Source organism: Phaenicophaeus curvirostris, chromosome Z, assembly GCF_032191515.1.
Source record: "Phaenicophaeus curvirostris isolate KB17595 chromosome Z, BPBGC_Pcur_1.0, whole genome shotgun sequence".
NCBI lineage: Eukaryota > Metazoa > Chordata > Aves > Cuculiformes > Cuculidae > Phaenicophaeus > Phaenicophaeus curvirostris.
This window is the reverse complement of record NC_091431.1, coordinates 39,633,822-39,647,719: the sequence shown is the minus strand read 5'-3', so window position 1 is coordinate 39,647,719 and position 13,898 is coordinate 39,633,822. Positions and strand designations below refer to the sequence as shown.

Here is a 13,898-nt window from a genome sequence, read left to right as displayed (position 1 = left end):
TTTTAAATCTTATCATCAAAATAAAACATGTACAGTTAAAAACTAAGTATTCAACCACTGGTTTACTGTTCTTGGCCAAGGCTACAATACATCGAAATGCGTTTAAACTCTACAAACTGTATTCAATAAATACATACTGACAAATTAAGTGTATTCAGTTTGATGCATTCGTTTCCTATATATCATTTCAGGAAAGCCATGGTTTCTCACACGATGAAAATAGGTACCTGTACAAACTAGTGTGTGCTTGTTTTTTTTCATACTGTGGGATAGAGTCCAGTGGTAATATCCTTGCTTCTCCTATGTGTTCTCCTGTACTTTTGGTTACTATATGCTATCCTAACCAGTCCCCTGCAAGACAGCTTTAAAATATAAATGTGAATTTAAATATCTTCAAAACAAGCCAAGTCAATCATATCTACGTAACAGCTGAATACCTATTTTCTTACAATGATGACACAACTTGTACAACCAACTGGAGATGCAATTAAATCCAGAGATCTCAGAATACCTTAAAAATAGTTTGTCTACATAACAACACAAGCATTCAAGTTATGACAGGCTGACTAAGAATTTGACACTAACAGAAGCAGCAAAGACCAGTAATTCAAAATGAACATGTTTTTCCTTTTGCTGCCACAGTATCCCCATTTTGAATACTACTTGTTTTGCGAACAGAAACAAATTCCTCCTGTCTCTGCTATCACTCTACACTCAGACCAGAAAAAGTGTGTCAGAACTTGGGTAATTCTGCACATCTCTGCAAGAGGAGCACCAAAGAAGAGCAGCAGCACTTTTATCAAAGGCTTCAGGCCACTTTCTTATCTGTGTTGCCCAAATGGAAATATACATAGTGCCACAAGTTACAACTAAGTGTTGGTGTGAACATTTGAGTACTATTCACGTGGAATCTGCAGAGCGTTCTATACTTCTTTATTACAAAGACACCACTTAGCCCACCAGGTAACCTATGATACAGTTTGGTACAAATACATTTCCAAGGGCAAGTGTCAGTTTTCCTCCTTTTTCTAAATCACTCCTCAGAAACATATCAGAAAACAGCGTGCTTCAGTTTAATATGCAGGGCAAAACACAGACTGGTAAAAATCTGTCCAAGGTTTTACCTATCTTAATACTTTTGACTACTTACTTGGGTTGCGATCCAAACGCTATCATAATACAATATTAAGCTTTTGACATTAAGTAGCAGAAAGCACCGACATTAACATCACAAGAAAGCAATTTGTAATTGAGCCAGTTCACTGTGCAGATAACTGTAGCTGCAAGGTGCATACAAGTCAACAGCAGATAACAGACTTACTAGTTAAATCACAAACTATAGTAAGTGTTCTCAATATGCAGGGTCTAGACCCTGAAAGCATATCAGCAAGAGAAGCACACAAGACTGATTAACACCTTGCTGCAAAATGCCAGACTCTCGGCTGTGCCTAGCAGCAGCCTCCATCTAAGAAAACAGAGAGATGGAGCCTGAAATATACTGCCTTGCTCCAAATGCTCTGCATTTCTGAAGCTGCATACAACTGGCTAGCCAAAGTTAGCTGGCAGAATGGAGCAGCTTCTGTTTGGCTTGTCAAGCATCATCATAGAAAATGTGCCTACTCAGTACATGCCTGCTGGAAATGCCTAGCAAGCTGCCCACATTGCCAACTCACAGGCAGCTGCATGGACCCATAGCCTTGTGACCAGCTTGAGCCACTGCTGTCAGACACAGCCAAGCTTACTAGCTCAGCAACAAGCCTTTCTAACTATGGCCATGTTACTTGGAGACAGCTCCACATTTGAATCAAACAGCTGTCAGAACACTGCTCTAGCCACGTTGTACAAATGACTGATCCAAAGTCAAATGTGCCATCAAGAAATGAACTAGTTCCAATCAAGGAAGTCACAGGCACCGAGCACAACACAAGAAGGGGGAAAGTAAGTCTCACACAGCTGAGTCATAGGACTGAGTGTAGAGAGCACAGGCAGGACACAGCCTTCCTGCTGAACCTTGCAGTCACTGCTGCAGCAATACCAGCACCAGATAAGAAATTCTACTGCTGGATTTCCAAAGCACTGTTTAAAAGCCATAAGAGAAGAACAAACACAGTAGTTCCTCCTGTAGTTTCACCCTATTTGGGGAGCTTGGTAAAGATTTCAGACACTACCTTCCAAATCAACTGAGTCACTGTGGACTGCTTTTGCTTCTCAGTCCAAGGAGCACATTTGCACTGTGTCATTTAAACTCAGTCTGGATGGATGTTGGTTTTCAACGACCTCCTTTACAAGAGACATTAATACCACCTCACTTAGTTCTCAAAAGCAACATGTTATAAACTTCCAAACAGCCCGAAGAAAAAGGGACAAAAAGGATGTCATGATGTGAAGCAGAAAGCCACAAAGACAGTTTTCCATCCCTTCCACCACTACAATATACAAATAAAAGCAAACACCTTTGCAATTCCAACCCAGTCACTGTAGAGATGTCTGTTTACTTCACTCAAAGTCACTTCACCTAAATGAATCTGGGCTAAACTCTTACCTATTTAATCCAGTTACAAAGTAACTCTTGACTAGCTATAACCTGCAATTCACAGTTATTCCTGATTTACAACAGTATCTGCCACACGCAGGGCAGTTATGTTCTGATCTGAACTAACCACTTTTTTTCCCTGGCATTTTTCTCCCTCCTTCATGAATCCTAAACAGTGCTGAAAATGTTCTCCTATGGTTACCAAAGTTGAGGTACAGGAAAGTGCCACAGTTTACTTCAGGGGCTGAGAGATACACAGAGGCTATATACCTTCTACAACTGATAACATGAATTAACAACTATTGGCTATTTTACCCACCAGTAAAAGCGCAGAGATAACATTATTTTGCTCTCTGGTGCATAGACTGCCATTTCACTGCTTTTCTTCTAGCGCAGGTCTATTTTATCACTGCCACAACCGCAGCATTCCTGTTGCTGTCAAAGCAACAGCTGTCTTCTCACCTCACTGCCAGATCTGGATGAAGTGAGGTAGATGCAAGAAAAACCTGAGAGGAAAGTGAAGCAGGATAGCTTGAGAAGCACCAAGCTGCTGTGAACTGGCCACAATGACGGGAAAGTTCAGCTGGTAGCCTGCTTGGAGTTGCAACTGAAGCGAGTGCTAAAATGATGTTCTTTGCTTGGCAAGAACCTGCTTTCAGTGCCACACTTGGTGCACTGCCAGGTTCTCCTGAGGCTGCAGACACCTGGCAAAAACCTTACTTAACCTTAGCTTGCTCCATTATGTTTCCAGGTAAAGGTCAGCCCACTGCACCTGTCCGTGCAACTTACTTCAACTAATTGCTTTCAACCCAGAGCAATCCAAAGTGGCATAGCAGGGGGGGATTCATTAAAGTAATGACTTTAAACAATACTGCCTTCACGTGCATTAGCATAAGAAATCAAGTGTCATGGTTTGATTTTTGATTGCAATGGATAGCTAGTTTTCAGTTTCACACATAATGCCATCAGCAAGTGCTCTTTATATAGACTATACATATACTCCTGCTTACTAGCTAGTCATGTGGGAACAACAAACAAACCCACTATGCTGCTCTGGCCATTATATAATTTGTCTAATTACGCTTGCACGATTTATTTATTCATAGGATACTGTCCAGAAAGACACTAGTAAACCTTTTAAAATAAATTTTATGTTACTGCAAACAGGCTATTCCTTCTGCCATTATTCTTAAGTCAGAAAGGATCTCTCTCAGGACTCTATTTAAACCAACAGGAAACCAACAGGGTAATATAATTCCTGAGTGTACATACATTAAGTCTCACATGAGAGAAGACACACTCAATATTATGGACTGCAACCCATTTTATTTTACTTGTTCCTTTACAACTGTGTTAAGAAAGCCAGAGATTAGACTTTTTTTCCCAAAACTGTGCTGTGTAAGTTTAATTTAATTTCTATGAACAACAAAGTTGGTATCACTGCCAAACAAACTATAGAGGTCTGCATCGCTGTTGAAGTCACACATTTCACAAATGATGGCTCACTCACTCTCACTTGTCAGACCAATAAAAACTTTGCTACATAATACACAAATTTCTCAGATGTAATTCGGATTTTTTTAAACAAACAAAAATTTTTAATATAGTGTATAAAAAAGCATATGCATGGTTAACTTCTCTATATTTACCTTACCTACAAGAGAAAGAGTACAGAACTGCACAAACCTTACAGTTAACACCATAACAAGGATATGAACACCCTCAATTACTAAGAACTAAGCAATGTAATGTAAAAGCTACATTTCAAATAAATAAATTTTCTTCTCCTTAAAGAATATCATGATTCAGAGGAAAAGAGCAGTTGAATGAAACAAATTTACATGAGGAAAGATTAACATTAAAGTATCTACAATTATTTTGTACATTGTCAATTTAGCTTTGTTTTAGAGACATTTGTAATTTTTAAGGACCGCAAATTGGAAACAGTTTATGAAGTAGTGTTCAAACTTGAGCAAAACACTGAAAAACTCACAGATAGCATTCCCGAATTTAGGGAATACTGCACACATATCATGTGATTATGGAAAAGATGGACACTTCTGGTACTTAGCACTTCAAAGAACCCAGACAACATAGAACAGAGCAAGTCATCCTGGTTATGAAATATAATTTTCCTAAACCTACTTCATCCATTCCTTGCATACATAACTTGGAAAAGTTACACAGCACTTTGAGGACCCCAAAAGAGTATGACCTCTCATCAGCATAACTGTATTATTACAAATTCTATATCATCAGCTTGGCAGTGATATAAGCTGAGGCAGCCAAATGCAAGGCAGTAATACTGCACAACTTGTAGTCAGCTAGCAAGAGCTGAGCCTCATCACAGGCTGAAGCTCTGGCTAAAATTTTACAGTGTAGTGTAAACTCTTGTATTGCTTGTAACATTGCAGTACCTGAACTTTTCTAAATTTTGAAAACACCTCAACAAAATGGCAGGCTTTATTTTCAGTCCTTAAAAACTAAACTATGCCCGTGAATGCTGGACATAACCGTTCATTGCATATAGATCCACAAACCACTTTGAATTTAATTAACAGCTCCTTTAACTCAAAATGTCACAATCACTTTCCTTCTCCAGAAATGACAAGTCCCAAATCTTCAGTTGATGTGTGAGCTTCCCTGTTTTCTCGCTTTCTTCATTTTCAGTGACAATATGCAGACAGGAAAATTTTCAAGTTCTCATACATTAAACTCTATTCCCATTTTGTTAGAATTGGAAAAAAAATTGTATTTGAAATATCTAGTTAAGCATTCCATTGAAAATAAATCGAATAGGCTTGTGCTTACCTTGGCAGGAAGACACTTTCCACTACATAGAAGTCTTGCATAAGAACATCTCTGTCTGGTTTCGATGTAAGGTTTCCTACTGTGTATCCTATTCCCAGCTGGATAGCACCTTTAATAGCCGAGGATGCAGTCTGCATAGGAAGTAACAATTCAAGCATGAGTTTGCTAAAAATAGATTTTATTAATTACATTATATGCTAAACACTTAATCAGTTCTCTAATAACAATGCTGTGTCACCTTTACCTCCTAGACCTCAGAGAGATGACTGCTTTTCAATGAAAAGATTTAAAAGAAACACTACGTTGTAGCAAAAGCTACAGAAGTCAATTCTCTGGTTGTACAGATTGATATTTTTCAAATTGCCCAAATAATTTAGACATTGGATTCTAACTGAAGACATATCCAATGTAACTGAACATTCAGACTACTTCAGGTATTCAGAACAGCATGCATTATATTCTGGAGAAACAGTCACAAATTCTGGGCAATTGTACATGCATGCCAAGGCATCACAATGTAGGCAGATGGTTTAAATGCAGATTCTGCATACAAATGTACTTATTAAGTTCTGCTTAAGCGTCAGTGCAAATGGTGCATTAACTGGGGGGGAATTCAGATAGAAATGAAAGTGATGAGGAAGAAAAGTCTCCGTATGCATAGAGTGAAAGGTCTTGAACTTAGTGAAAAGGGCTTGCAGGGGAGAGAAGAGTTCAAAAGAATAGTGCCATATTGTGATAGATACTGTATATACATACACTGAGACTCTCTCTGAAACTTTCTCATACTGACTAGACAAACCTGCTGGATGGATAAAAAAATGGCAGAATTGAGTAAAAATAAGAAATTGGTCAAGAAAGGAATTTTTAAGAAAAGATGGAAGGGGATAATCAAACCATTTGTAAGGGAAAGAAGGTTCTCAGGAAAGGAATATCTTTCCCTTGGCATGGCTTATTTTCACCAGTATAAAGACAACATTTTTGTGCCCATTTTCAGGTATTACCTCCCATTAAACAAACAAAAGACTATCAGTGGAAGCAAAGAACAATAGAATTTTCATGGTCAGAACTGCTTCAGAACTTGAACGAAAAGATTTCAGGAGTGGGAATTACATAAGGAAGGGTGCAAGTACACAAAACTACTGTTGTTAGAGTTCTCGGAACAACATATGCTAGAGTGACTGCTTATTTTTAGAAAAGACAGAGATGTGTACCTTCTAAATAATTTAGACTGCACGCCATCAGAACTTGCAGTTGCATAACAGTTCAGAGCAGGCAATTTGCTGGGAACAAACAACACCACCATTCTTAGACTGCTTCTTTGACTATGAAAAAGATTTGGCTTTGTCTTAAGGAGATTCACATTTTTCTTTCCTTGAAAAGCCGCTATTCATGAATGATTAATGCCCAACAAAAGCAGTAATTATGTAACTTTGATCAAACCAATACACATACAAGTACTTTCTGCTTCATAGCTGGATGCCTATCATGTCTACTGCTGCAGCAAGGGACTACGTCTGAAGAAGCAGCAGACAGCAGAGTACTGTAACACTGTAATGAGAGAGAAGTCATTAAAAAAAGGAAAAAAGGCCAGTAATCTTGCAATGTGAATTCAAGAGGACAATTACGGATCACAGTTTCACAGTCCAAGTTCATAAACTATATCTGTAGGATTTCTCTTAATTCCAAAGAAGATCTACAGTTTCTGGAGGGCAGAACATAAAGTCTTCTACTAGTATGGTGTAGACCTTATTTATAACGTTACCTTCCTATTAATTTCCACTCCTATTCAAGAGTGCCATTAGTACTACCTATAACTCCTGCACCAACTGGCAATGGGTTTATGAGAAAAGCAATGTTATGAAATCAGAGTATTTTTAACAACAGTTTGAGAAATAGCTGATAGCAGTTACAGCACGCTGAAGGGAACTGCTGGCCCAAAGACAACTTGTTCATGAACCACTGTTATAAGTTAACCCAAACAAAAGCTAGTCACCTGCTATCTCCTTAACAAATCCCCTCTCCCCTCACCCAGACAGCAAAGCCCCAGATCCCCCTGGCGAACAAGTACCAGGTGCTGCAGGTGGAATCCAGCCCTGAGGATGAGGATGGTGGCTCCCACAGCCTAGAATCCTTCCCTAGGCTGCACCATTCTCAGAAAAAGATAAAAACATCCTCCATCAAGAAGAAGAGGAGGGTGATTGTTGTAGGGGACTCCCTCCTAAAAGGAACGGAGGGACCCATTTGCAGACCGGACCCACTCCACAGAGAGGTCTGCTGCTTACCGGGTGCATCAGGGAAGGAGGTAGCTAGAAAACTTCCTTCCCTGGTCCACGAGACAGACTACTATCCTCTGACAGTAGTCCAAACTGGTAATGACGACCTACCAAACAAAAAGGCCAAAGCCATCAAGAATGGCTTCAGGGCAATTGGGAGAATGATGGAGGGCTCTGGGGCACAAGTAGTATTCTGCTCCATCCCAATGCTAAATAGAGAGGAGGGGGAAGCCAGGATGAAGAATTCGATTAATACCTGGCTCCGAGCCTGGTGCGAGGAGAGGGGCTTTGGCTTTTTTGATCATGGGGTGGCTCACGCACCCCCAGGCTTTCTCGCTAAGGGCGGGAAACATGGGTCTCCTAGGGAGGCTAAAGCCCTTGCCAAAAACCTAGCCAAGCTCATAAATCGAGCTTTAAACTAGATGTGAAGGGGGACGGGGTTGAGCCCAGGCTAGACAGGAACGAGCCTGGATGTGGGGAACTGGTGATTGGGAGAGGGTGCGCGGGCGAGGACCACCAGTACCTCACCGCACAAAAAGTGGGGGAGAACACACCTCGGGGTGCTAAGGGAGATGTAGGCACTCTGGTGTTAAGTACTCCAGTTACCAGGCAGTTGGGAACGAACCCTGTTCCCTCTAGGAGGGCTGAAGGCTCAGCAGCTCAGCTGAAGTGCATTTACACCAATGCACGCAGCATGGGGAATAAGAAGGAAGAACTGGAAGCTGTCGTAGGGCAAGGGGCCTATGATGTCGTTGCCATCACGGAAACGTGGTGGGACGACTCATATAACTGGAGTACGGCTATGGTGGGGTATAAGCTTTTCAGGCGGGACAGGAAGGGTAGGAGAGGAGGTAGGGTAGCCCTCTTTGTAAGGGAGGACTTGGACATCACTGAGATGGATTGTGGCGATCAGGAGGTTGAGTGCCTGTGGGTCAAAATCAGAGGAGCCCACCAGAAGGTAGATTTTGTGATGGGAGTCTGTTACAGACCACCCAACCAAGGAGAACAAGCTGATGAGCTCTTCTATAAACAGCTGCGGTCAATCTCTAGATCAATGCCTCTTGTTCTGGTGGGAGACTTCAATCTGCCTGATATCTGCTGGGTGTACAACACAGCAGAAAGGAAGCAGTCTAGGAGGTTCCTGGAGTGCGTGGGAGACAACTTCCTTGCACAGTTGGTGAATGAACCAACCAGGGAAGGTGCCCTCCTGGACCTCCTGTTGGTGAACAGAGAAGGCCTTGTAGGGGATGTGGCGGTAGGTGGACGCCTAGGACTAAGCGACCATGAGATTATAAAATTTTCTGTTCTAGGTGAAGTGAAGAGGGTGGTTAGCAAGACGGTAACATTAAATTTCCAGAGGGCAGACTTTGATCTCTTCAGCAGGCTGGTTGGTGAAGTCTCATGGGAGACAGTACTCAAGGGCAAGGGAGCCCAGGAGGGCTGGGAGCTCTTCAAAAGGGTGGTCCTAGCAGCTCAGGAGAAAGCCATCCCCATGGTCCGGAAAAAAAGCCGGCAGGGGAGAAAGCCAGCTTGGTTGAATAGAGAGATCTTGAGGGATATCAAGAAGAAGAGAAATGTTTATGGCCTCTGGAAGAAGGGACAGGCCTCTTGGGTGGACTACAGGAGGGAAGTGAGATTGTGTAGGGAAAAAATCAGAAGGGCTAAGGCTCAGCTAGAAATTGGATTGGCCAAGTCAGTGAAAGATAACAAAAAATCTTTCTACAAATATATAAATAATAAAAGGCGGACTAGGGAGACCATACAGTCCCTATTGGACACAGAAGGAACAACAGTAACAGGGGATGAGGAAAAGGCTGAGGTACTTAATGCCTTCTTTGCCTCAGTCTTTAGTCGTAAGGAGGGTCGTTCCGTCTGTGTACAAACCCAGGAGCTAGAGGAGCATAATGAGGCTCCCATGATCCAAGAGGAGGTGGTCAGTGCCTTGCTAGCCAGACTGGACAGCCACAAGTCTATGGGGCCGGACGGGATTCACCCTAGGGTACTGAAGGAGCTGGCGGATATGCTGGCCAAACCCCTTTCCATCATCTTCCAACAGTCCGGGAAGACTGGGGAAGTCCCACTGGACTGGAGGCTGGCTGATGTTGTGCCCATCTACAAAAAGGGCCGCAGGGAGGACCCAGGAAACTACAGGCCTGTCAGTCTGACCTCAGTGCCAGGGAAAGTCATGGAGCAGGTGATCTTGAGTGCTATCATGAAGCACATGCAAGAGAACTGGGTGATCAGGCCCAGTCAACATGGGTTCACAAAAGGCAGGTCTTGCCAGACTAACCTGATCGCCTTCTATGACAAAGTGACTCGGCTACTGGATGAGGGAAAGGCTGTGGATGTGGTCTTCCTGGACTTCAGCAAAGCCTTTGACACAGTTTCTCACAGTGTTCTGCTTGAGAAACTGTCAGCCTCTGGCCTGGACAGGTGCACACTCTCCTGGGTGGAAAACTGGTTGGATGGCTGGGCCCAGAGAGTGGTGGTAAATGGTGTGAAATCCAGCTGGAGGCCAGTGACAAGTGGGGTTCCCCAGGGCTCAGTGCTGGGTCCAGCCCTGTTCAATGTCTTCATCAATGATCTGGATGAAGGCATCGAGTGCACCCTGAGCAAGTTTGCGGACGACACTAAGCTGGGTGGAAGTGTCGATCTGCTGGAGGGTCGGGAGGCTCTGCAAAGGGATCTGAACAGGCTGGACCACTGGGCAGAGTCCAATGGCATGAGGTTTAACAAGGCCAAATGCCGGGTCCTGCACTTGGGGCACAACAACCCTATGCAGTGCTACAGACTAGGAGAAGTCTGTCTAGAAAGCTGCCTGGAGGAGAGGGACCTGGGGGTGTTGGTTGACAGCCGACTGAATATGAGCCAGCAGTGTGCCCAGGTGGCCGAGAAGGCCAATGGCATCTTGGCTTGTATCAGAAACGGTGTGACCAGCAGGTCCAGGGAGGTTATCCTCCCTCTGTACTCGGCACTGGTGAGACCGCTCCTCGAATATTGTGTTCAGTTCTGGGCCCCTCACCACAAGAAGGATGTTGAGGCTCTGGAGAGAGTCCAGAGAAGAGCAACAAAGCTGGTGAAGGGGCTGGAGAACAGGCCTTATGAGGAGCGGCTGAGAGAGCTGGGGTTGTTTAGCCTGGAGAAGAGGAGGCTGAGGGGTGACCTCATTGCTCTCTACAACTACCTGAAAGGACGTTGTGGAGAGGAGGGAGCTGGCCTCTTCTCCCAAGTGACAGGGGACAGGACAAGAGGGAATGGCCTCATGCTCCGCCAGGGGAGGTTTAGGCTAGACGTCAGGAAAAAATTCTTTACAGAAAGGGTCATTGGGCACTGGCAGAGGCTGCCCAGGGAGGTGGTTGAGTCACCTTCCCTGGAGGTGTTTAAGGCACGGGTGGACGAGGTGCTGAGGGATATGGTTTAGTGTTTGATAGGAACGGTTGGACTCGATGATCCGGCGGGTCTCTTCCAACCTGGTTATTCTGTGATTCTGTGATTCTGTGAAATGACAAGTTTTTGTTTTCACAAGCCTTAGAATGACAGCAAAATAAACCCTGGATTTTGTCTCAATATAAAAACTTGTTTTGGTCTAACTTCTTTATTACAATTATTTGCAATTGAGAACAGAACCCCAGGAAGAAAAACAAAGCTGCTTCTCAAGCCTGAGGGTAAATGTTTTGGTTCAACCATTTTAATACTTCAAAAACACATATATTGGACTCTACAAATGCAAATGGAAAAATTCTCTCTCATGTATTTTTTTTTACTCAAGCAACTCCTTTAATGCCCATGAAGGCAGTAAAAACTAGTTTCAAACCTAAGCTCCTTATTTCTTTCAACTCCTCTTTAATACTCTCTCACTGCAGAGCAAGAAATAAAATTCAGCAACCTTCTGTGCCATGAGTTCTCTCTTTTGGAGACTGAAGTAAATTTTGCTTCCTATTAGCCTCATGCAGAGGTTCAGAAAGTTGTCCCAAGTCTATATATCTGCTGTAACTTTACAGCTGACAGGGTACAGGAACTGTACAGTGACTCTTGGATCATTTAACTTATTATGAACATCTGAAGCTCTAAGAAATGAAAGGATGAGAATAATCAGCAGGATAAACAACTGCAGCTGATAAATTGTAGAATATGAAACTAAATGGTTTTGTAGCAAATGGGCCATATTGTGACAATTGTCTTTGCTAAATAAAGAGGCACACTAAAGCAAAAGTTTTAAGTTTTATCATCCTTCTGCTGATGAGGGTATTTCTATCTACTGCATAGGTGCTTTTGTGGTTTTTGTACTGACAATGAAAACAGAAACTCATAAAAATATTGCCAGCTTAAGATTAAACTATCTTTTATTGGTTCTGATTCTATGGGTCCTAATGTCCCTGGCCAGGATCTGTACTCTTTGGCAACACATAGCAGTATAAACTTACACGAGTGTATGCACACAACCTCATCTCTCTCAGATCAGCCAAAGACTCACTAACTTACACTATTCTTCACTTTTGGTGCTGCTGTTGAAAAGGACAGACCTGCTGTTTCCTCTCCAGCCCTCAAAATCTATGCATTGGTACTCCTCGGCTAGCAACAGCTTCTCTGTGTCCAGCCAACCAGTTACAAAAGACCTGATACAACTACAGGTTTCTAGCAGGATCAGTCCCTTGATTCACAAAAGCACTAATGTCAGCCAGCTGAATAAAAAAAAAAGACAAGTCACACTCTCCCAGCATAAAACAAGCTTAGGTTTCTCTTTCTACTGGCTGCAGGAGGACAAGTGAAGTCTGAATTAGCAAAAAGCTACCTCCTGAAAATTAATGTGCTATCATCTCCTGAAGACATCTCAATGGACACTGAATTTATTCCACCTCAGTGCTTTGCCCTGTATGCCCAGTATACTCTTATCTTGGTAGTGGGACCTCTGGATTTCTCTCCAGTCCACAAACAGTATCAGGTAGTTTCTTGACACTCAAGGTTTTCAACAAACATTACTTCAGGAAAGAAAAGCAAGATTTCCACACAAAATTGAGTTAAACTGTACCTTATGCAGATACTGAGAAGGAAAGCATGAAAGTATATGATTAAATATAATGTAATCTACAATTCCTGCTGCCCTGCAAACTGAGAAATTGCCCATTCCCTGTACTACTTCTCCAGAGTGCCAGTATTTCAACAAGGCATTCCTTTCCCACCTACCAACAGATGCCTGTTAAATAGGAACAGATAAGCAATAGGAAAAGAGCTGCATTTCAGGCAGATACGTCTGAACATTTTATCCCAAAGTGCTCCAGGAGAAGTCCCACAATTTCTAAACTGTTGAGACAAAAAGCCTCCCAGACAGACTCCGATAGACTCGGCTTTACATAGAACATGAACGGGATCATACCATTCTCCCTCTTTAGTTTGCTCTATATACAAGTAATAGATTAGCAAATAATAGAGTTTTGTTGTAATGACTTTGTAATTTTCACCTCAAGCTACAAAATTGCTTTATTGTATTTCATAATGCTTATGTAATTCCACCCTTAATAGTCCCACATTGTCTATTTTAGTCAGCCTGCCTTGCTGTCCACAAAATCATAGAACCATTCAGGTTAGAAAAGATCCTTAAGATTACTGAGTCCAATTGTAAACCTAACACTAACAAGTCTACTGCTAAACCATATCCCTAAGCATCATACCTACATGTTTTTTAAATACCTCCAGGGACAGGGACTAAACCACGTCCTGGGGCAGTCTGTTCCGGTGCTTCACAACCGTTTTGGTGAATAAATTTTTCCTAATATCCAGTCCAAATCTTGCTTGGCACAACTTGAGGCCATAAAGCAAACCAACAGGCTACAGGATGAAAACAGAATATAATACAGACAGTTAGGTATGTGGAATATATGCACCATCAATAAATATTCTAGCACCAGATATGCTATCCCATAAATTCCCGTTCTCTACAGACGGCTCTTCCACTTGCTCTGCATCACTCCAAGTTGAAATCCTTTTTCAGAATAGCAAAATAAATGATAACTTAAGTCCTTTCAAATCAGGTTTAAGCTTGTGCAAGATCCCATGAATACATTAAGTATTATTTTAACACTGTTTTTATTACAGATCATTGCTTTCAAGCTAGTTCTGCAAAATTTAGATTTGTTATTTTCATAAAAGAAAAGCGCTAATCAGACATACATAATGTCTGTAAAAGAAGTTTACATTCAGACAACAAGGAGTCAAGTGAACTGAAGCTATTTAACAACTGCAATTTAGAGACAAGTCCTCTATAATACATGAAAAAAACCCAA

The 13,898-nt window shown here is 42.2% G+C and overlaps 1 protein-coding gene across 2 annotated transcripts in view; it reads right to left on the bottom strand.

Annotated features, from left to right (window-relative positions):
* The window catches only part of PIP5K1B (phosphatidylinositol-4-phosphate 5-kinase type 1 beta), an 89,171-nt gene that overhangs the window by 39,916 nt on the left and 35,357 nt on the right, over positions 1–13,898 (bottom strand). For both annotated transcript variants that reach the window (XM_069881206.1, XM_069881207.1), the window contains one exon: positions 5,345–5,475. In XM_069881206.1, the coding sequence (XP_069737307.1) occupies positions 5,345–5,475 (131 nt within the window). The remainder of the gene's footprint in view (positions 1–5,344; positions 5,476–13,898) is intronic.